The sequence below is a fragment of the Netta rufina genome, assembly GCF_964035555.1.
Source record: "Netta rufina genome assembly, chromosome: 18".
Taxonomy (NCBI): Eukaryota; Metazoa; Chordata; class Aves; order Anseriformes; family Anatidae; genus Netta; species Netta rufina.
The window spans coordinates 566,730-589,469 of NC_140142.1; the positions used below are offsets into that span (position 1 = coordinate 566,730).

At 49.9% G+C, this 22,740-nt stretch overlaps 1 protein-coding gene across 1 annotated transcript; it reads left to right on the forward strand.

Moving 5' to 3' along the window:
• Positions 1 to 1,568: 1,568 nt before the first annotated feature.
• Positions 1,569 to 7,154, forward strand: LOC311216678 (olfactory receptor 14C36-like; the record flags this gene model as incomplete). The annotated part of the gene is made up of 3 exons (XM_084298204.1): positions 1,569 to 1,667; positions 2,360 to 2,644; positions 6,309 to 7,154. The coding sequence occupies 3 exons, from the start codon at positions 1,569 to 1,571 to the stop codon at positions 7,152 to 7,154; spliced, it is 1,230 nt and encodes a 409-aa protein (XP_084154330.1).
• Positions 7,155 to 22,740: the final 15,586 nt, after the last annotated feature.

The following is a 22,740-nucleotide window of genomic DNA, read 5'->3' on the forward strand; positions in this document are numbered from 1 at the left end:
CAATATTGATCTTTCTGATCTGGGGTCTGTTGTGCTTCTTTTCAGAACTGTGTTGTATAGCACATTAGTAACTTCCATGTCATGCTGTTTATCGGTTCTGGGGGCTGGTTTAAGGTTACTGTTTTTCTGTATTGGATAACATTGATTTCTGATAGGATCAAATTATTGCCCCCTCAATACCTCAGGAACCATCTCTTCATCTCTTGGAAACTATTAAGAATTACAGTCTTTGCCTTTTCTCCTCAGGGAGTAAATCTATGCAGGGTGGTGGGGGATGCTTTTCCCTACTTCTTCACTCTCCCTTTCTCCTTCACCTCATGCTTCTCTTCCAGGCTAATTACAATAGCTCTTCAAAGCTTTGAATATCCTTGGGATGGTCAAACCAGCATGTTCCTATTTTTAGGTCTCCTGAATACCATTCAGTTTTTGTTTAAGTTTAAACAATTACTTAAACGTGCCATCCAGAGATCTGTCCAGAGGCAGGAAAGTTAGGAGTGGCAGGGAGAGTTCGAGGATCTGGGCAGACGCCTAGTGCAGTGGGCATGTCCAGTGCTTTGGAATTTCACCTCTGAGCAAGTGCAGAATCCTAAAAAAAATTGTGAAATGCTTAGAAATTTGTGTCATCATCCCAGCAATTTCAAAGAGACACAAATCACTGCAATATGCTGGTGGTTAAGGTATGCTTATGAAGCTACAGTCCACGCCTCTCAAACCACTATGACTTTTCCTGCAGGCACACTCCAGCCCCTTTGACAGGCCCAGAGCCTGTCCAAAGCCACTCCAAACCCTGCTACAGGCCCTACAGGGCTTAATGGTTAAACACATCCCTATAATAGGCCCTATAACCACTCCCAAACCTGCAATAGGCCTTGCAGCCACTCCAACTCATCCAAAAGGCCCCGCAGCCAGAACAACTCCTGTGATGGTCCCTACAGCCACTCCAGCCCCTGCAATGGGCCACATCACTGGGCCAGAGAACCAACCTAAGCCAGTATCGGTTGCCTCTACATGCAAGAGAAAACAGTGGGTGTGAAAAACTCAGTTTTTCTTTAGAAAGGAAGGAAACTCCTACCCAGACAAGAAAGGAGGAAAAAGAAGATGAGGCAGGTTTCTCCAAAGTTGGGCCATCTTGGAAGCAGGAGGTCAAAGCAGAAGAAATCATATAAGCGTCAGAAACCAAATGGTCCCTGTCCCAGGGTAAGCTACGAGGTATGGGAAAAGATTTCAGCAATCATCTTGGTGAGCACATTGTCATCTGGCTGCTCCAGTGGGGGGAGAACAGGGCCAATAGCCTGGAATTGGAGAGCAGGGAAGCCAAGCAGCCAGAATCTCCCTCTAGGGAAGGGCTGATGGACAAAGCCATTGGAAAAGGGCACAAGGAACTTACTCCCATCATGCTTGAAGGAAAGGTCTCCCTTGAAAGATCTTGTACGTCAACCAGGAAAGTGGACCACCATGCAGAGGGGTATCCATTCCTGAGGAAATTAGACATGCTGAAGGCGATTTGTAGAAACCTAGATAACAAACAGCTATCCAAAGATCCAGATGAAGTCAAGTGCACATGACCCATGTGGCAGGAGTTTGTACAGAACACACCATCATCATATGCCAACCCATTGGCAGTGATGACCAGGAAAGACCAAGAGGAACCCATGGTGGATGAATTGGCTAGCCAACTATGGCATTACAAAGAAAGTCTCTCTTCTTCCCTATGGGCCTGTGTCTCATCCAGAAAGAAACTTTCCCAAGAGGTCCAACAGCTCCAAGAGAATATGGCTTCCTCCCCACCTGAGCTCAGCTATCAGATGTAAGCATCCCTCTGCTCAAGAAAGGTAACATAGTGGGTACATACCAGTTTCTATCCTATGCTTTTGACTGTGTGACCATGGAGAGGCCATGAGAAAATGCGATGCAAAAATTGACCTCCACCTTACAGGCACGGATACATGAAGCACAAGGAAAAACATTGTCAAAAAGTGTTTCTTCTGAGACACTTGCTGCTCCAATTTCTAGTGGGCAACCCTCCAAACAGAGTAAAGAATACTATGAGCAGGACTCGAGGGGCACAGCTTTCACCCTGGGGGAGGGAGAGGACAATCAGGTATATTGGACTTTGAGGATTATTGGCCTGGCACATCAAACCCAAGACTTAACTGTATTGGAGGCTGAAGTGAGTCTAATGGGGGAGTGGAAAATGCAACGCATTGGGACTGGCCTGGAGGCTCTGTGTAACCTTGGCGTAGACTACTTCAGGAGCAGGTACTTCAAAGGTCCACAAGGGTATTGGTGGGCTTATGGCATAGCTGTCTTGGAGACAGAGGACAGGAAACAGTTGTCTACCTTGCCCACTCTTTCACAGGACCCTTCTGCTGTGGAGGTGCTGATGGCCAATGAGCAGCAGGTGCCAATCGCTACCACAACAGTGCACCTGAGGCAATATTGCACTAACAGAAACTCCCTGAGTCCCATCTATGAGCTGGAGAGCCACAGAGTGGTCAGCAATACTCTCTCACTCTTTAATAGTCCCATATGGACAGTGCAAAATTCCAATGGTGAGTGGAAGATAACGGTGCACTTCTGTGGCTTGAATGAAGTCCCACCACCACTGAGTGATGCTGTGCCAGGCATGCTAGAACTTCATTCAGTACGAACTGGAGTCAAAGGCAGCAAAGTGCTATGCCACAATTAATATTGCTAATGCATTTTTCTCCATCCCTTTGGTGGCAATACGAAGGCCACACTTAGCTTTCACATGGAGGGGTGTCCTGCCCACCTGGAATCAACTGCCCCAGGGCTACTTTTGCCATGGGCTGATCCAGACTGCCCTGGAACACAGGGAAGCTCCTGAACACTTCCAACATACTGATGCCCCATCACATGGGGCAACACAGCAGAAGTATTTGAGAAAGGGAAGCAAATGTTCCAAATCCTTCTGAAAACCTCTATTGCCCTATAACAAAGTAAGGTCAAGGGACCTGCACACGAGAGCCTAATGCAGGCTGTCCAGGTTCTGTGGGACCCCTGCTTGGGGAAAGGTTGGGCATCGGTCAGTGTGTGATGAGCAATTGCACTGTTCATCACTTGCTTTATACATATAACAATAATAAAAATAAAGTTTATTATTATTTATTAGTAGTATTGTTACTGTTATTCCTATCTCTTCATTTTCTGTCCTTTTACATTATCTTTATTTCAACCCATTGTCTTTTTAGGGGTGGGTGTGAGCTAACAGCTGTGTGGTGCTGAGGTGCCTGACAGGTTAAAGCACAACATGTTTGACAACCACAGTCTAAAAGCACAAATCACCCTTGTAAAAGTCATCCTTCCTGTGTTCAGAGAAGGGCAGTCGGTGATGAATTCGGTCTGCCTCAAACACCACACCCCAGCAAAGACCCTGCTGCCTTCAGGTGCTGTCAGCCCTGAGGCCTTGGGGACACCTCGAGGGAGCCCAACGGCACAGAGCAAGCAAGCAAAGCAGGTGCTGTGCTGCTGAGCTGGGCCGGGCTCCTGGGTCCAAGGGGAGCTCCTAGCAAGCGGGCAGTGCATCAGAGAGACAGCTCTGCCCAGGAGCAGCTCCTCTGCACAGCGCAGCAGGGCTGGAGGCTCTGACAGCAGCTGGCACAGGGAGAGGAGAGAAGGAGAGAGGGCTTGGAGGCAGTGAGGAGCGCAACAGCAGAGGGCAGCGTGTGGTAGGACACATCTGCAGGCTCTTGACACCGTGAGTCTCTGGCAGCAGGGCAATGCAGGTGGGGTTGCCAGAGGGTCTTCTACAGCTGGCACATCTGATGGCTGATAGTATCTGTCGGGATGGGTCTCTCTGTTTCTGAAGTGCTTTAGAGAATGACATTATGAGGAAGCATTTCAAGAGGAAGATTGACGCTTGGTTTATCTGAAGGTTAAGGCTTTTTCTGCAGTCTGTGTTTTGAGATTCCTGCCATGGAGGGGAGGCAGATTTCATAGTAATGGATTATTGGGGTTGTACAGCAGACTGAGACTCCTGGAGCATTGCATTGACAAATCAAAGTGCCAGTGATCAACTTTGTGAAGTCCCTTCCCACACCTCATCCCACAGACTGCACCAACATCATCATTGTGGTCCTCTCAGGTTTTATCCTAGCAGACCTTAGGAGCTGCAAACCGTCTGTGATATCCAGTGCCCTGTCTTTGAGAGGTGTCTGCAGGCCAAAGCAGAGCACACAGCATTTGCAATGAGCAGGAGCTGCCTCCTCTGCAGGCAGAGCTGCAGCACAGGAGGGTCTGCTGAGTGTCCGTCTGTCCCTCCCTGGCCTTGCCTCCCCTGGCAGCAGCACGCTGGTGTTCCTCCTGGCTTTTCCACCTGGCCGTGCTGCTGTTGTTCTTGTTTCCAGGCATTAAAAGAAGCTTGGAGACAGGTCAAGGGAGGTGACCCTCCCTGTCTACTCTGCCTTGGTCAGGCCTCACCTGGAGTGCTGTGTCCAGTTCTGGTCTCCCCGGTGCAAGAAAGACAGGGATCTCCTGGAAAGAGTCCAGCGGAGGGCCACAAAGATGATACGGGGCCTGGAGCATCCTCACTATGAGGAAGGGCTGAGACCTGGGTCTGTTCAGCCTTGAGAAGAGAAGACTGAGAGGGGATCTTATCAATTGTCCTGGTTTCAGTTAGAACAGAGTTAATTTTCTTCCTAGTAGCTGGTGGAATGCTGTGTTTTGGCTTAGGATGAGAAGAGTGCTGATAACACCCCGATGTTTTAATTGTTGCAGAGCAGTGCTTATACCAAGCCGAGGACATCTCAGCTTCTTGCTCTGTCCTGCCAACAGGCAGGCTGGGGGTGCAGTAAGAGCTGGGAGGGGACAGACCCAGGACAGGTGACCCAAACTAGCCAAAGGGGTATTCCATACCATCTGACGTCATGCTAAACAATATATAGGGGTGGCTAGCCGGGGGAGGGGGCCGGACTGCTCGGGGTTAGGCTGGGCATCGGTCAGCGGGTGGTGAGCAATTGCATTGTGCATCACTTGTTTGTACATATTATTATTATTTTCCTATTATCACCATTGTATTATTATTATTATTATTATTATTATTATTATTATTATTATTATTATTATTATTATTATTATTATTATTATTATTATTATTATTATTATTATTTTCCTGTCTTATTAAACTGTCTTTATTTCAACTCACGGGCTTCACTTTCCATTTCTCTCCCCCATCCCAGAGAGGGAGGGGGGAGGGTGAGCGAACGGCTGCGTGGTGTTTAGCTGCCGGCTGGGTTAAACCACGACATCAATGTTTACAAATATCTTAGTGTGGGAGACAGAGGGATTTGGCCAACCTTTTTTTCAGTGGTTTGTGGGGACAGAACATGGAGCAAATAGCCAAAACATGGAGCACAGGAAGTTCCGCACCAACATGTGAAAGAACTTCTTCACGGTTAGGGTGACAGAGCTCTGCAACAGGCTGCCCAGGGAGGTTGTGGAGTCTCCTTCTCTGGAGATATTCAAGGCCTGTCTGGATGCCTACCTGGGCAGCCTGCTCTAAGGAACCTGCTTTGGCAGGGGGGTTGGACCAGATGATCTCTTGAGGTCCCTTCCAACCCCTGCAATTCTGTGATTCTGGCTGGGGATGGGGTTTCACATGCACATGAAGTGAACCCTCGGTGTGCTTGGGGAATGGCAAATACAGGGACAGGGTGAGGTGTCTGGAGATGTGCACTCTGAGCCTGGATTCAGCAGTGTCCTGCTTCTTTTCAGGTGAACATGTGAGCATAATTATCCTACAGCTCATACACATGCCAGCAGAAGAGACCAGCCTCTATAGACAGAGTGGCTGTCCCCTCTGAAAGTACAACCTGAACTAAAGGGACAGTACTTTTGCCTCTGACGATTCACAGGATTTCACTTGGAATGCAACAGAAGTGCCCAGGTTTATGCCTTACAGACAGTCCTCAGGTGTGGTGGGGCAGCTAGAACATAATATAGAAAATATAAATCCACCTATGTTCTTCATCTCTTGCTGTAGGTCAGGACTGACTCCTGCATTGTCCAGAGCAGACTTGCCTGCTCCCATGGAGGCCCTAAGGCAGCATCACTAATATGGCATGAAAAAGACCCGCCAAAGGTCTACGGATATTTGCAGAGGGAGGCTTAAAAGAGAAATGGAAATTATTCCTCTCACATAACTCTGTGGTAAATAGTCTTCCTCTGTCTTGAGCAGGACTCCGTGGCAGAACCTGTAAATGTCCAACAGCAGCTCTGTGAGTGAGTTCCTCCTGCTGCCATTTGCAGCCATGTGGGAGCAGAAGCTCCTGCACTTCGCACTCTTCCAGGGCATCTACCTGGCTGCCCTCCTGGGCAACGGCCTCATCCTCAGTGCCGTAGGCTGCGACCACTGCCTCTACACCCCCATGTACTTCTTCCTCCTCAACCTCGTCCGCCTCGACCTGGGCTGCATCTCCACCACTGTCCCCAAAGCAACAGCCAATGCCCTCTGGGACACCAGGGCCATTTCCTATCAAGGCTGCGTTGCACAAGTCCCTTTCATAGTCTTCTTTTTTGATGCAGAGTATTCCCTTCTCACTGTCATGGCCTACGACCGCTACGTTGCCATCTGCAAGCCCCTGCGTTATGGGAGCCTCCTGGGCAGCAGAGCTTGTGCCCAGATGGCAGCAGCTGCCTGGGGCAGTGGCTTTCTCCAAGCTGTCCTGCACATGGCCAACACATTTTCCCTGCCCCTCTGCCACGGCAATGCTGTGGACCAGTTCTTCTGTGAAATCCCCCAGATCCTCAAGCTCTCCTGCTCAGGCGCCTACCTCAGGGAAGTTGGGGCACTTGTCTTTAGTGTTTCTTTAGTTTTTGGTTGTTTTGTTTTCATTGTGATGTCCTATGTACAGATTTTAAGGGCAGTTCTGAGGATGCCCTCTGAGCATGGCCAGCACAAAGCCTTTTCCATGTGCCTCCCTCACCTGGCTGTGGTCTCCCTGTTTCTTAGCACTGCCATATTTGCCTACCTGAAGCCTCCCTCCATTTCTTCCCCATCCCTGGATCTGGTGGTGGCTGTTCTATACTCAGTGTTGCCTCCAGCAGTGAACCCCCTCATTTACAGCATGAGGAACAAGGAGATCAAGCATGCAGTAAGGAAACTATTTGAATACATCTTTCTTCAGCAGAAATAATGTGCATATAATATTAACAGGACACACAGGATTTCTGAAAAAAAGACTCCATGCAAATTCTAGAAAGTAATTTTCTTTATTATTATTTCCTCTAACTTGTGGCTTTGATTTAATGTTATTCTAAGTCTCTTAATTTATTATTATTATTATTATTATTATTATTATTATTATTATTATTATAAGTCAATAATTTCAAATACCTTTACAATCAATATTCATGTTTAAATAAAGACAATAAAGAAACCGGGAGAAATTCATTGGTCTCAACTGCAATCTCTTCCCATCACCAGTGCCTCCAGCTGTGAACCCCCTCATCTACAGCATGAGGAACCTGGAACTAAGGGATGCAGTGAGGACGCCATTTCAATACATGTTCTTCAGCTTCTTCACCTATAACAATTAGCCTATAATCAGAAACACTTATTTTTCTCAGAATTTTTTTCTTAGTTTACATTTGTCTGTGTTATTATTTTCACTAACTATTGTTTCTGATATAAATAATATTATTCTGAGCCTTCTACTTGTTAAAGATTTACCTATAGAACCAGGCTTCCTGTGTAGATAAAGACAATAAAGAATCCAGCAGAAATTCATTGGTCTTAGCTGCCATCTCTTCCCATCTCCTCTGGAGCTGGGGCAGCAAACCCCGGCACGCAGGAGGGGCTCAGGGACAAGAGCCCAGCTGACACATGAACGAGCAGCCCCGGTGGCCCTCGGGGCTGCCCCTCACTGCCCGCTGGGTTCTGCCTCTCTGCTGCCTTCGGGTCAGGGCTGCTGCTTCCCTGGAGCCATGGCCAGCAGCAGGATGTGGCCTTTTCACTGCTGCTTTCTTTTGGCTTCCACATTGGTCTCTTGTGTTTCTTGTATTTGGGTTAGACTTTATATCTCATGTAATTTGATGCCAGTCCTGTTGTCTCTGCAGTGGCATCCGTGTCCCAGCAGGCAGCAGCAGGCACTGTGCAGTCCTCTGTCACAGCTGGCCTCCCTGCTAGCACCAAACAAAAACCAAACAGTAACAAAAGGGGCTGTTCAGGGCAAACCAAGAAGCCTGGATGCCTCTTCCAATGCTACTGTCTGGAATAGAGAGAAGGGGTTCCTCCCTGCTCTTCTGTTTTCTGGGCCTCTTCATGGAGTAAAGAACACAGGCTGAAAATCCCAGGGTGATCTGTGAGGGATCAAGGACTGCACCAAGAGCTCTCTTTATGGTGGCACTTGCCAAAGTAGACAACTGGATTCATCTGCATGGGACTACACCCCCTGCAGCGGGGCTGATGGCCGATGCAGGCCTGGAGAGGAATCTGGAGCTGCCAGGAGAAGTCAGAAGATCTGCAGGAACAAGGTGTTCAGTGGGCAGTGATTAGAACCTCATAAAATGAGTGATCATCCAAAAAAGGTTTTGGTAAAGGAAAAGGCGAATTTGAGGAGACAGTGGGCTAAAGCAGGGCTCTGCAATGCCAGAAGTGGTGGTGAAGAGTCATCAGGCAAAGGCCCATAAGACTACAGAGTAACTGAGGATAAGCATTTTGAAGTGCCGTGGGCAAGGTCTGGTGCAGTACTTGCCTGCCCTTTGTGCCCTTAGAGTCACCCCATGGTCCTTCCCAGCACAGCCCTATGCTGCTGAGCCATCAGGGCAGATGGAGAGGGGCTCAGCAGCAGATATCCCCATGGAGTTGGGTCTGCTGCCCCCCCTAGCAGCATTCCCGGGGGTCCCAGGGCACCACAGTCCCTGGCTCTGCACAGCAGCACTGCCAGCTCTACCTCAGGATCTCCTGTCACAGCAGGAGGAATGTGACTGTGGCAGGGACTGTGAGGTCACTTCTGTCTCTGCAGTGGATAGGGCAGCAGCAGGAACATGTCATGGAAAGGGGCTGTGAGGTCACTTCTGTCTGAAGCTGACAGGTCAGCCTTGCCTTCTCCCTGGGATCTGTACTTTCCAGCTGACATCTGCCAGTGGCCCTGCTAGGCCAGCAGAAGGCACCTGGTTGGCATGCTGACTATGGGATCCCCTCTGCCTCCAGACCCAGGAGGACCCAGACAGAAAGAAGGCCCCCATATGGGTTGTCCTGTCCCTTCTGCTTGAGTCCATGACTGGAGAGCAGGAGGCACAAAGCTTGGCTGTGTGTAGCCAAGAAGCTGCAAGACCAGCAGTAGGCCCATGGCTTGGAAGATGCTGCTGAGGTGACACGTGTCTGGTTGGCTGCCAGGCTGCAAGGAGCCTGATGGGTTGGGATGCCTTTTAGGAATGGTTCCATCCTGACGGAGCTTCCATTAGTAGTAGGAAAGAGCAGGAGAGAAAGACTACCAGGGAGTGTACCTTGGAAGTTACGCATTGGCCATGAGGAAGAAGAAATGTCCCTCAAAGGGCTGAACCGTGGTGTCAGAGGTGACCCTCTGATCAGACCATGGCTTTGTGTTTCAAGGAATAGCTGGTGAGGGTTGACGATTCATGGGTGAAATCAAGGGATGAGAGCAAGGTGGTGAACTGAGAAGGGGGTTCTGCAGACTCCAGGAAATAGGGCAAAGTGTGGGACAGCATAGGACAGCCTGCAGAGGAGAAGGCAGAAGGTGCTGGCGCGTTTCTCCATTAAAATGAAGAAACTCCTAACATCTCTTCCATAGTTTTCTTCTAACCTTCACGCCTTGTGCAGCTAATTGCAGAACTTTCAGGGTATATTTAAAAAAGAAGATTTCCAAAAGCACCTAATACAATTTTTTTCTGTTTTTAAAGGCTGAATTTTGCTGCATTTCAGTTTTGAGCATCATTCTTCTATTGCTGTTCATCCAGGGTGACTTCTTTGGAGACCTCTATCAGGAGGAAAAGCAGAGTCTGGAGGTCTTACACCTCCACTGCCAGCAGTGGTCTTTGTCCCTGTAACTGCAGCCCAGCCCAGCACATGAAACCCTTTCTAAGAAAAGTCAGGTGTTCTTTGGGAACAAAATAAATAATAAAATATATTAAAATAAATAAAAATATAATAAAATAATATAAAATAAAATAAAATAATTGAAATAACCGTTGGAATCTGAGAAATTCAGCTTGAATATTAGTAAACACCTGGACATCCATGGTCTCTCATGGGTCTTCTGTGGAAAACTCTGGAAGAAAAGTAAAGAAAATATTTCTTCAAGTGGCTGTAGTTGTACCCACAAGCTAGGCCTCTTTTGGGAAATTGTCCCCTTCCAGTCACAGAAACATAAACTGAGTAATGTGAAAAGACCTGCCCAGTCAACAGAGTAGGGCAAAGTCATGCTTCCTGTGCTATAGATACAAAAGGCAAAAAGAATTGCATTTTGCCTTACACTGCTCAAGGATGTGTAACCCAGGTCATGCATCTTTACCTTAGTACTGACAAGTCCATCACTAAACCATGCTACCAAGTTCTACAACTACGCCTTGGCTCTCCAGTCAATGAACTAGCTCATGGATGGCAATCAGGGAGTCCCGGTTAGCATGATAAGGAGGAGCTGGAGGTTAGCATGACAGGAGGAGCTGGAAGCCATCGTGCGGCAGGCAGGCTATGACTTGGTTGCCATCACGGAGACGTGGTGGGACCAGTCTCATGACTGGAGTGCTGCAATGACTGGCTATAAGCTCTTCAGAAGGGACAGGCAGCACAGAAGGGGTGGTGGTGTGGCTCTCTATATTAGAGAGTCTTTCGAGGTTGTAGAACTCGAGGCTGGGAATGACAAGGTCGAGTCCCTTTGGGTTAGGATCGGCAGGGACAACAAGGCTAGCGTCCTGGTCGGGGTCTGCTATAGACCGCCAAACCAGGATGAGGAGACAGATGAGGAGTTCTACTGGCAGCTGACAGAAGTTGCAAAATCTTCAGTGCTTGTTCTCATGGGGGACTTCAACTTCCCTGACATATCCTGAAAGCACAACACAGCCCAGAGAAAGCAGTCTAGGAGGTTTCTGGAGAGCATGGAAGATAGCTTCCTGACGCAGCTGGTTAGTGAGCCTACCAGGGGTGGTGCCCCACTAGACCTTCTCTTCACAAACAGAGAAGGACTGGTGGAGGATGTGATTGTCGGGAGCTGTCTTGGGCAGAGTGACCACGAAATGGTGGAGTTCTCTATTCTTGGCAAGGCCAGGAAGGGGACCAGTAAAACCACTGTATTGGACTTCTGGAGGGCTGACTTTGTGCTGATGAGGACACTGGTTGGTAGAATCCCTTGGGAGGCAGTTCTGAAGGGCAGAGGGGTCCAGGAAGGCTGGGCGCTCTTCAAGAGGGAAATCTTAATGGCGCAGGAACGGTCTGTCCCCACGTGCCCAAAGACGAGCTGGCGGGGAAGAAGACCGGCCTGGCTGAACAGAGAATTGTGGTTTGAGCTTAGGAGAAAAAAGAGGGTTTATAATCTTTGGAAAAGTGGGCAGGCCACTAGGGAGGACTATAAGGATGTTGCGAGGCTGTGCAGGGACAAAATTAGAAAGGCCAAAGCTCATCTGGAGCTCAATCTGGCTACTGCCGTTAAAGATAACAAAAAATGTTTTTATAAATACATCAACACAAAAAGGAGGACTAAAGAGAATCTCCATCCTTTACTGGATGCGGGGGGAAACCTAGTTACAAGAGATGAGGAAAAGGCGGAGGTGCTCAATGCCTTCTTCGCCTCAGTCTTTAGCGGCAATACCGGTTGTTCTCTGGATACCCAGTACCCTGAGCTGGTGGAAGGGGATGGGGAGCAGGATGTGGCCCTCATAATCCACGAAGAACTGGTTGGTGACCTGCTACGGCACTTGGATGTGCACAAGTTGATGGGGTCGGAAGGGATCCACCCAAGGGTACTGAGAGAACTGGCAGAGGAGCTGGGTAAGCCACTGTCCATCATTTATCAATAGTCCTGGCTATCGGGGGAGGTCCCAGTTGACTGGCGGCTAGCAAACGTGACGTCCATCTACAAGAAGGGCCGGAGGGCAGACCTGTTAAACTACAATTCTCAGTGCCAGGGAAGCTCATGGAGAAGATCCTCTTGAGAGTCATCATGCAGCACTTGTAGGGCAAGCAGGCGATCAGGCCCAGTCAGCATGGGTTTATGAAAGGCAGGTCCTGCTTGACGAACCTGATCTCCTTCTATGACAAAGTCACACGCTTGATGCATGAGGGAAAGGCTGTGGATGTGGTCTACCTTGACTTCAGCAAGGCTTTTGACACCGTTTCCCACAGCATTCTCCTCAAGAAACTGGCTGCTCTTGGCTTGGACTGGCACACACTTCGTTGGGTTAGAAACTGGCTGGATAGCCGGGCACAAAGAGTCGTGGTGAATGCAGCCAAGTCCAGTTGGAGGCCAGTCACCAGTGGCGTCCCCCAGGGCTCAGTGCTGGGGCCAGTCCTCTTTAATATCTTCATCAATGATCTGGATGAGGGCATTGAGTGCACCCTCAGTAAGTTTGCAGATGACACCAAGTTAGGTGCGTGTGTCGATCTGCTTGAGGGTAGGAAGGCTCTGCAGGAGGATCTGGATAGGCTGCACCGATGGGCTGAGGTCAACTGCATGAAGTTCAACAAGGCCAAGTGTCGGGTCCTGCACCTGGGGCGCAATAACCCCAAGCAGAGCTACAGGCTGGGAGAGGAATGGTTGGAGAGCTGCCAGGCAGAGAAGGACCTGGGAGTGATGGTGGATAGTCGGCTGAATATGAGCCAGAGGTGTGCTCAGGTGGTCAAGAAGGCCAACAGCATCCTGGCTTGCATAAGAAACAGTGTGGCCAGCAGGGCTAGGGAGGTGATCGTCCCCCTGTACTCAGCTCTGGTGAGGCCGCACCTTGAGTACTGTGTTCAGTTTTGGGCCCCTCACTACAAGAAGGACATCAAGGTGCTTGAGCGAGTCCAGAGAAGGGCAACGAATCTGGTGAGGGGCCTGGAGAACAAGTCCTACGAGGAGCGGCTGAGGGAGCTGAGCTTGTTCAGCCTGGAGAAAAGGAGGCTCAGGGGCGACCTTATTGCTCTCTACAGATACCTTAAAGGAGGCTGTAGAGAGGTGGGGGTTGGTCTGTTCTTCCATGTGCCTGGTGACAGGATGAGGGGGAATGGGCTTAAGTTGCGCCAGGGGAGTTTTAGGTTGGATCTTAGGAAGAACTTCTTTACTGAAAGGGTTGTGAGGCATTGGAACAGGCTGCCCAAGGAAGTGGTGGAGTCACCATCCCTGGAGGTCTTTAAAAGACGTTTAGATGTAGAGCTTAGGGATATGGTTTAGTGGGGACTGTTAGTGTTAGGTCAGAGGTTGGACTTGATGATCTTGAGGTCTCTTCCAACTTAGAAATTCTGTGATTCTGTGATTCTGTGATATGATGCTGCCTCAGGTGCGCCGCCATGGTAGCCATTGGCACCTGCTGTTCTTCAACCCTCAGCAAACCCACAACAGAAGGATTCTGTGGAAGGCCAAGCAAGGTAGACAACTGTTTACTGTCCCCAGTCTCCAAGGCAGCGATGCCAAAGCCCCACCAGTAGTGCCCTCTGGAACTTTGAAGTACTCTCTTGTAATAAATGACTAAGTCCCAAATAGAATTACAATTAAAGTTTACAAATTTTTAAGCGAATAGAGGTAAGCAAAGAGCACTGGGTGCGCCAGGAGTCTCTGCTCAACCAAGATGCACACCAGTTACATCAAGCAGCTGGTTTTTATGCTCCTAGGCTAATACATATTCATTACTACTTCTAGTAAAGGCAGGGTTACTATAATTAGTTCCCAGAATCTGAACTCTCCCAATGGCACATGAGTATCAGTCTCCAGTGGTCCCTCTGGGGGTTCTCTCATGCTGAAGGCTCATAGTCTTCCTCCCAGGCTTTTTTCTTTTCCTTCCTCTTTGTTCATCTTGACCAGATGTCAGAGACTTGTGCAGAGTCCCATGCAAGCTTTCTCTTTCAGTTGTCCTTCAGCTTTCCCCTTGTCCTTAATCTCTTGGCCAGATACAGAGACTAGTGTAGTGTCCCATGCAATAGTCATAATAGTTAGCAGTTATTCTGAACCCCCCCCAGATATCAGAGACTCAAGGTTTACCCTTCAAGCTCTCTATTGACACGAATTGCTGAAACATTCCTTACACTCTCCTGAAGCAGTCTACTCCGAGGATGAACATAGCCTCCAGGCCAGTCCCAATGGGGTGTTTTTGCCATTCCTCCCCAGTTAGACTCACTTCAGCCTCCAAGACAGTTAACTCTTGGGATCCCCCTGTCACTCCAGAAATATAGGTGGGTTCTACCTCTTTAAGTCTTGATGGAGTTAGGGTACACTGTGCACCGGTGTCCAGTAGAGCCTGATACATTTGTGGGTCTGATGTGCCAGGCCATTAAATATACACAGTCCAGTAAACCCAATTGTCCCTTTCCTCCCTGCGTCCCCCTGGCTGGAAGCAAGACCCCTCTAGTCCTCCTCATAGTATTCATTACTGTGTCTGGTAGACGGCCCACTGGAAACATGTCCCACTATGGCACTGTCACCCCATGTGGCAGGGGAGAAGGCGATGACAGACAAGGGACGCATCTCGGTGTGGAAGGTGGGGCCCAGCAGAGACAAAGAGTCAAGACAGTGGTGTGGGCAACACCAGGAGAAGCAGCCCAAGGGGTGGTGCTGCTGGTGAGGACACGTTTGTGCCAGCAGCATGAGTGGGCAGCAGCTGTACGCTGGTGAGGGGAGGCCAGGAAGTGCATGCCAAGAGTGCTCCCGCCAGCAGAGACAAGGCCGGGGCCGGGGCTGAGGCCAAGGGGAGAGGCAGGTCCAGGGCAGGGGGCTGCAAGGGCCATGCTGAGCTCCCTGCCCCAGAAGCAACCGCACTGGCCCTCAGCAGATGTGCTGGATGGCACGCACTGGGAGGTGCTGGCGTGTATCAGAGAGCAGCAAGGAGGGCGCTGGAGAGGGCCAGGGCAAGGCGGGCAGCAGATCCCCATGCAGGGGCTGGCTGGCCCTGGACTCTCCATTAGTGCATTGCAGGTCCTGGCAGGCTGCGGTGAGGGGGCAAATGCCCTGAGCCCCCTTTCTGCTTTGACCAGGTCAGCAAGGGCCCAGTGCAGCCTCCTCTCCCCTGCCTCTCCAGCTCTGGGCTCCCTTCACACAGTCCTGGCTCTGCAGCACCAAGCCCTGCTGGGAGCCCTCCCCTGCATGCTGCCACCACTCCCTGACGCTGCTGTTGCCCTTTGCTGGGCAATGCCCAGCCCAGCCCAGCAGCCCAGGCTGGGCTGGCCCCAGGGCAGTGCCCACTGCAGGCTGCTGCAGGGCTCTGGGCATGGCCACCACAGCCCCAGCCCCTCGCAAGGCACCTCAGCTGCTGGGACAAAAGCGGCTCTGGGCCTCCCCAGCAGTCCCCAGGCTGGGGCCAGCCATGGCTCAGGCGATGGAGGTCCATGAAGCTGCAGGAGCCCTGGTCTCTTTCCTGGGAGATCCCTAGCACAGAGTATCTGTGTCCCACAGGGCCAGCACAAGAGGCCTGGCCCAGGCATAAAGCGGCTCCAGATTCCAGTCTGTGAAGCTCCAGATTGCCCCACTGAGTAGTGATGGGCAGCCCCAATGGCCAGCTGAGCTATTCCTAAATGTGACAGCAGTGCTTTTGGCCTTGAGCCCCTTCTCCATTGGGAGAATGAGATGGGATCTGAGAGCTGTGAATATCTAATGGCTTCTTTATTGTCTTTATCTATACTGGAAGATTGGTTCTTGAAGTACCGTAGATGACTAGGTCAAAATAAAAATCAATATGTAGGAGGATAAGAAGAAATTCCCTTAAATTAAAATAATACTATCACACGTTAAAAAATAAAAATTAAAAAAAAAAAAAAAAAAAAACAGAAAATATTTTGTGAGATATTCGCTCAGTATTTTTAGGCTGGTGAGCATATTAATGATGCTTAAGAAGTACGTATGATAGTAATTTCCTGAGAGCATTTTTCAGTTCCTGGTTCCTCATGCTGTAGATTACAGGATTCACTGCTGGAGGCACAACTACGTACAAAAATGCCACCGCCAGGTCTAGGGATGGGGAAGAGACGGAAGGAGGCTTCAGGTAGGCAAACAAACCAGTGCTGACAGTCATAGAGACACGTGGGGATCTGGGGGATTTCACAGAAGAACTGGTCCACAGCATTGCCTTGGCAGAGGGGCAGGGAAAATGTGTTGGCCATGTGCAGGACAGCTTGGAGAAAGCCACTGCCCCAGGCAGCTGCTGCCATCTGGGCACAAGCTCTGCTGCCCAGGAGGCTCCCATAATGCAGGGGCTTGCAGATGGCAACGTAGGAGTTGTAGGCCATGACAGTGAGAAGGGAATACTCTGCATCAAAAAAGAAGACTATGAAAGGGACTTGTGCAACGCAGCCTTGATAGGAAATGGCCCTGGTGTCCTAGAGGGCATTGGCTGTTGCTTTGGGGACAGTGGTGGAGATGCAGCCCAGGTCGAGGTGGACGAGGTTGAGGAGGAAGAAGTACATGGGGGTGTGGAGGTGGTGGTCACAGGCTACAGCGGTGAGGATGAGTCCGTTGCCCAGGAGGGCAGCCATGTAGATATCCAAGAAGAGCGCGAAGTGCAGGAGCTGCAGCTCCCGCTTGTCTGCGAATGCCAGCAGGAGGAACTCACTCACAGTGCTGACGTTGGGCATTTGCTGACATTAAACACAGCTGTCTGTTGAAGAGGATAAGGCAGAATAAGTTAGTACACACTTCTCTGAGGGAGACTTATTACAAGCCTTAGAGCACCCCCAGCCTGAGCATTTGTTTGCAGGAGAACCTTTCTGCAGCTTTCTTGCTTGAGCTCCAGCTGGTGCTGGCTGATAGTGGCACTGGGAGCAGGGGCTGCTGTGGGCTCCAGAGGAGTCCTTCCTGCTGTGCTGCAGGATGGAAGCAGGAAGATGGGAGAAACTCAAGTGCCGTCCACTTGTCACATCCATGAGCTTTTCAGTGTTGTTGTCAACAACCCAATGCAGAGCAGAGCTGCAGGTATTTTATTTTATTTTTTTTTGCCCCCCCCCTCCTTTTTTTTTTTTTTAATTTAGCTTTCAATAACACTTCTAATGCTTATGACAGGTGTTGGATGCTTGAACTCCCTTACATTACCTGTGCACTCCCAGAGAAATCCTGTGGGTGCCAGGAGGCAAAGGGACCGTGCCTTGGTGAAGACTGACCAGTGCAGCTCTGTCACTTTTGTCATTCCTCTGAGCTACAGGACCATCCCTCTCTGGTGTTTCCCTGAGGAAAAAAAAAAAAAAAAAAATTAGATGGCTGCTAATTGAGGAGAGCCACAGCAAGCCAGAAGGAGCTTGAGAGCTTCTCCTCGTCTGAGCTCTGCCTGCTGTGCTGGCCATGCCTGCCCCACAGCCCATGGGATGCAGGGGGAGAGGAAGCCAGGGAGGGACTGCTCAAGGAGAAGGCATCTGCACTGCAGGGCATGGCCACGAGGTGCCCGAATCCCCCCTTCCACAGCGTTTCTAGCAACAGCTCCTTCTGGCCGCCTGCCCCTCTCTCTGCTGCCTGCAGCTGTTCCTGCCGGGAGCTTCTGATCTGCGACCACCTCTTCTTTCTCCCTGCCCATGCTCACAGACCCCATCCCATGCGGCTGTGCTCAGCGCTGCCCTGCAGCACCCTGCCACCAACAGGACCCTGCCAAGGGGCACCTCCATGGCTGCAGGAGCTACGGGGTAGCTGACAGAGAGCCTGGCATGGGTGGCCACGGCAGGGTGTTCTGGTCTGACTGGGGGCACCTGGCTTAGGGCACTCCAAGGGGCTTCTGCCAGACGTCCTCACCTCTCAGTGCAATCCAGCAGGACTCTCAAAGCCTACTGCATTGCCCACTGCCCTCCCAGAAACAAGACCCAGGAGGAGACCCTTCCAGGACCTGCAGCTGCATGGCCTTGCAGCCAGACACTTACCTCGTCAAGGGCTGTGCAGATTTCTCCTGCGGTCAGCGCTCAGCATCCTCCCTCTCCCAACTGCCTCCAAGCCCTCTCTCCTCTCCTCTCCCCCTGCCAGCTGTGGTCAGAGCCCCCAGCCCTACTGCACTTTGCAGAGGAGCTGCTCTTGGGCAGAGCTGTCTCTCTGCACCAGAGCCTCTTGCCACGAGCTCTCTCTGTCCCAGGAGCCCGGCCCAGCTCAGCAACCCAAGGCATTGTAATTACTCCTCTGGGGGCTTTGATGATGAGCCCACAGACCTCAAGTACTAAGAGGCAATTGAAGACATCTCCTCAGAAGTCCATGTCAGATGTATATTTCCTGGAGTGTCCCCCTGATGGCCAGCACTGACACAGCTCCCCCTTGGAGCTCATTAGAGCAGAACATTGGAGGCAGTGAGGACAAGTAGACAAAGGCAATGTGAAGGTGACACTGAGGTGTAGACGAAGTGGATGTGTTTCACCAAGCACAAGGGCCAAACCTTGACACCCTGCCTCTGGGAGAGAGAACCTTTCCCTTTACACCTTGCTCAGGGCTCTTCCTGGGGCAGTAGGAGATGGGGATGTGCATTGCCAAGTTCAGGAGAATGGTACAACCCCTTCCTGGTTCATGGGTAGGGGCAAGGAGGCAATGAGGCCCTGGTGCTCTCTCCTCGTAGGTCTCACTGGCAGAGACAACAGCCATAGCCATAGACACAAAGACCTGGGTCCTGTTGGGACTTTCAGCCTTTCCATAGCCCTAGCTCCTCTCCAAATCAGGATATTGTAGGGACTCCCGTGTACCTCTTTACCGGCTAGCTGTAGACACTTGTCCATGTGGTGTCACACTGGATGTGAGCTGAGTCTGACAATCCAGATCTTCTTGGTGGCTATGCTCCTCATAAGGCAGCTCTGTAGGAAGCTGGCCTGGTTCCTGGTGAGCAGGCACTACTGCTCGTATGGCATCCCTCGTGGTGCCCTGGGCACTGCTCACTCAGCACAGTCCCAGTCTGCCCTGATGTGTGGGGTTCCTCTTCCTCCAGTGCAGGACTGGGCTCTTCTCCTTCTCAATGTCAAGAAGTTTGTATAGGGAAAATCCTGCAGTTCTCAAGGTTCCTCTGGACAGATGCCACATTCTGTCAGCTGTTAATATCTGCAGGGAGATGTCTCATTCTAATTGTGCTCTCACAAGATAACAGTATCAGCAGTTGTAGGAGACTGTGAACAGTGGAGGAGTAACTAGTTGAATGGAGCTGCAGAACAGGCTCACAGAAGGGTAGAGGATGGAAGGTTGCCCAGTTCCATTTTTTCTGTGCTTCTCATGTATGCTGTCATTTTCTCTGAAGCCCTATCATTTTCTCTGGAGTCCTAAATGTTGTTAGGCTGGGCAAAGAAAAAAAATTAGAATGGCCAAAACCCAGCTGGAGCTCAATATGTCTATTACTGTTAAAGACAATAAATAAATAAATAAATAAATAAAAATGGTTTTTGCTTGTTTGTTCATTTGAATTAAAAGAGATGATGAAAAGGCTGAGGTACTCAGTGCATTCTTTACCTCAGTGTTTTGCAGCAAGACCAGTTGTTACCCTGATACTCTGCCCCTGAGCTGGTAGATAAGGACCTCGAACAGAATGAAGCTCTCATAATACATGAGGAAATGGTTAGAGAACTGCTACTCCACCCAGTTATGCAGACGTATAGGGGACTAGATGGGATCCACCCATTGGTACTGAGGGAGCTGGCTGAAGTACTCACCAAGCCATTTTCCATCATTTTTCAGCAGTCCTGGCTATCAGGGGAGGTCCCTGTCAACTGTCAACTAGCAAATATGATGGATATCTACAAAAAGAGACAGAAGGATGATCCGAGAACTACAGGCCTGTCAGTCTGACCTCTGAGCCAGGGAAACTCATGGAGCAGATTATCTTGAGTACCATCACACAACAGGACAACCAGCTGATCAGGCCCTTTGATAAGCCCAGTTGAGTTTATCAAAGCAGGACCTGCTTGACAAATCAGATCTAAATCTATGAGAAGGTGATGTGCTCAGTGGACAAGGGAAAGGCTGTGGATGTGGTCTACCTAAACTTCAATAAGGCTTTTGAAACCATTTCCCACAGCATTCTTCCAGAGGATCTGGCTGCTGAAGGCCTGGAAAGAATTACGTTTCATTGGGTTAAAAACTGGCTGTGTGGCTGGGTCCAAAGATTTGTGGTGTATGGATATAAATGTACCTGACGGTGAGAGCAAGGCCAGTTTATAGACCTGTGCCAGGTCTATAAACCAAAGCTAAACCAAGGAAAGCATGGCCTGATAAAGCAAATGAAAGCATGGCCAGGGAAGGGAAAGCTGAGCAAGGAAAAGCAAAACAAAGCAAAGCTAAGCTAAGCAAAGGAAAGCATGGCCCCTTAAAGCCAAACAAAGCAAGGCCAGGGAAGGCAAAGCACAGGAAGGCAAAGCAGAGCAAAGGAAAGTAGTACCAGGAAAAGCAAAGCAGTGCTGGTAAAGAGAAAGAAAAAAATATTAATGAAAAAACAAACAAACAAACAACAACAACAACAACAACAACAAAACAATCAAGAAAATAAATAAAACCACAACAAAGCAAAAACGTTCGAGGTAAGGCAAATCAGAGCAGGGTTAAGAGAAGCTAAGCAGAGCAGAGAAGGAAAAGCAAAGCAATGCCAGGAATACAAAGCAAAGCAAAGCAAAGCAAAGCAAAGCAAAGCAAAGCAAAGCATGGCCAGGCAAGGCAAAGCAGAACAAAAGAAAGTAGCAAAAGGAAAAGCAAAGCAGTGCCAGGAATACAAAGTAAAGCAAAACAAAGGTAAGCATGGCTGGAAAATGGAAATGAGAGCAGGAGCAGGTGAGGCAAAAGAGAGCAAGGCAAAGGTAAAAAAAGGCAAGCATGGCCCCGTAAAGCAAAACAAAGCATGGCCAGGGAAGGCAAAGCTGAGCAAAGGAAAGGAGCACCAGGAAAAGCAAAGCATAACCAGGGAAGACAAAGCAAGCAAATGAAAGCAAAGCACTTTGAGGCGAGGCAAAGCACAGCAGGGGTAGGAAAGGCAGAGCAGTGCCAGGTCTATAAAGCAAAGCTAAACCAAGGAAAGCATGGCCAGGGAAGGGAAAGCTGAGCAAGGAAAAGCAAAGCAAAGGAAAGTAGCACAAGGAAATGCAGAGTATTTCCAGGAGAGAAAGAGCAAAACACTCTGAGGCAAAGCCGGGGCAAGAACAGCAGAGGAAAGGAGGTATGGAAAAGCAAAACTGTGCCAGCAAGAGCAAAGCAAAGCGGAGCAAGGCAAAACAAAGAGAAGCAAAGCGAACGTAGCGAGCTGGCGGCCAGCCCTCCTTTGGGTTCCAGGTGTCTGTGGGGGGGAGAGCGGAGGGCTCCATGTTGTGTGCAGGTGGCAGCCAGACTTGGACAGTGGCTGTACCCTGATCGCCCACTCCTCAGCCTTCTTCACAGCTCCTAGTCCACTGTGACACCCGGCAAGAACCATGTCTTGCTTTAGCTGGTTTTATATATCTATATACATTTTGTTGTTGTTGTTGTTGTGGATTTCTTCCACCGTAGTTGTGGGAATCACGTAGTTCCTTACTGTCTTTGAGAACCTCACACACACAACTAGCAGTGTGGCCCACCTGGCAGCTCGCGGCATGCCTAGGGACAAAGTATGGACCGTGTCGGGCGGCCAGGCCTGCTGCCCCCACGCGCCAGTTCCGAGGGGACAGTGGCTGGGCTGCGGGGAGGCCAAGTTCCGTGTCTGACGGTTTATGCGTTCATAAATTTACCAATCGACTCAGCAGCAAAATCAGTGAGACGGTCTCCAAAGGAAGCCTAGCACGGCACAGGAGAGCAGAGCAATGCGGATGAAAGCTGAGCAAGACAAAGCATAGCCCTGCTAGGGAAAAGCCCTGCTAGGCATAGGGAAAAGCAATGACAAGCACGGCCTGGAAAAGCAAAGCGCGGCCTCTAAAAACACATTAAAAAGGTCCAAAAGGAAAACAAAAGAATGCAATGAACAATTAAAAAAAAATGCAAAACGTGTCCAGAAAAGGCAAAACATAGCAAGGCAAAGCAGAGCAAAGGAAAGCTAAACAAAGGAAAAAATGGCCTGATACAGCAAACGAAAGCAAGGCCAGGGAAGGCAAAGCAGAGCAAAGGAAAGTAGCAAAAGGAAAAGCAAAGCATTTTCAGGAAAGCAGAAGCAAAGCAATGTGAGGCAAAGCTGGGGCAAGAACAGCAGAGGAAAGGAGGTATGGGAAAGCAAAACCGTGCCAGCAAGAGCAAAGCAAAGCAGAGCTAGGACAAAACAAAGAGAAGCAAAGCGAACGTAGCGAGCTGGCGGCCAGCCCTCCTTTGGGTTCCAAGTGCCTGTTGGGGGGAGACCGGAGGGCTCTCATGTTGTGTGCAGGTGGCAGCCAGACTTGGACAGTGGCTGTACCCTGATCGCCCTCTCCCCAGCCTCCTTCACATCTCCTGGTGCACCGTGACGTTGGGCAAGAACCGTGTCTTGCTTTAGCTGTTTATTTCTTTATTGTTGCCTTTCTTGCAGCGTAGTTGTGGGAATCATGTTGTTAGTCCCAGAAAAGACCGTGCTGGGTGTGCAGGCCTGCTGCCCCCTCGTGCCAGTTGCGAGGGAACGGTCGCTGGGCTGCGGGGAGGCCAAGTTCTGTGTCTGACGGTTTCTGCGTTCGTAATTATAGCGATCGACTCGTCATCAAAATCCGCGGGACGGTCTCCG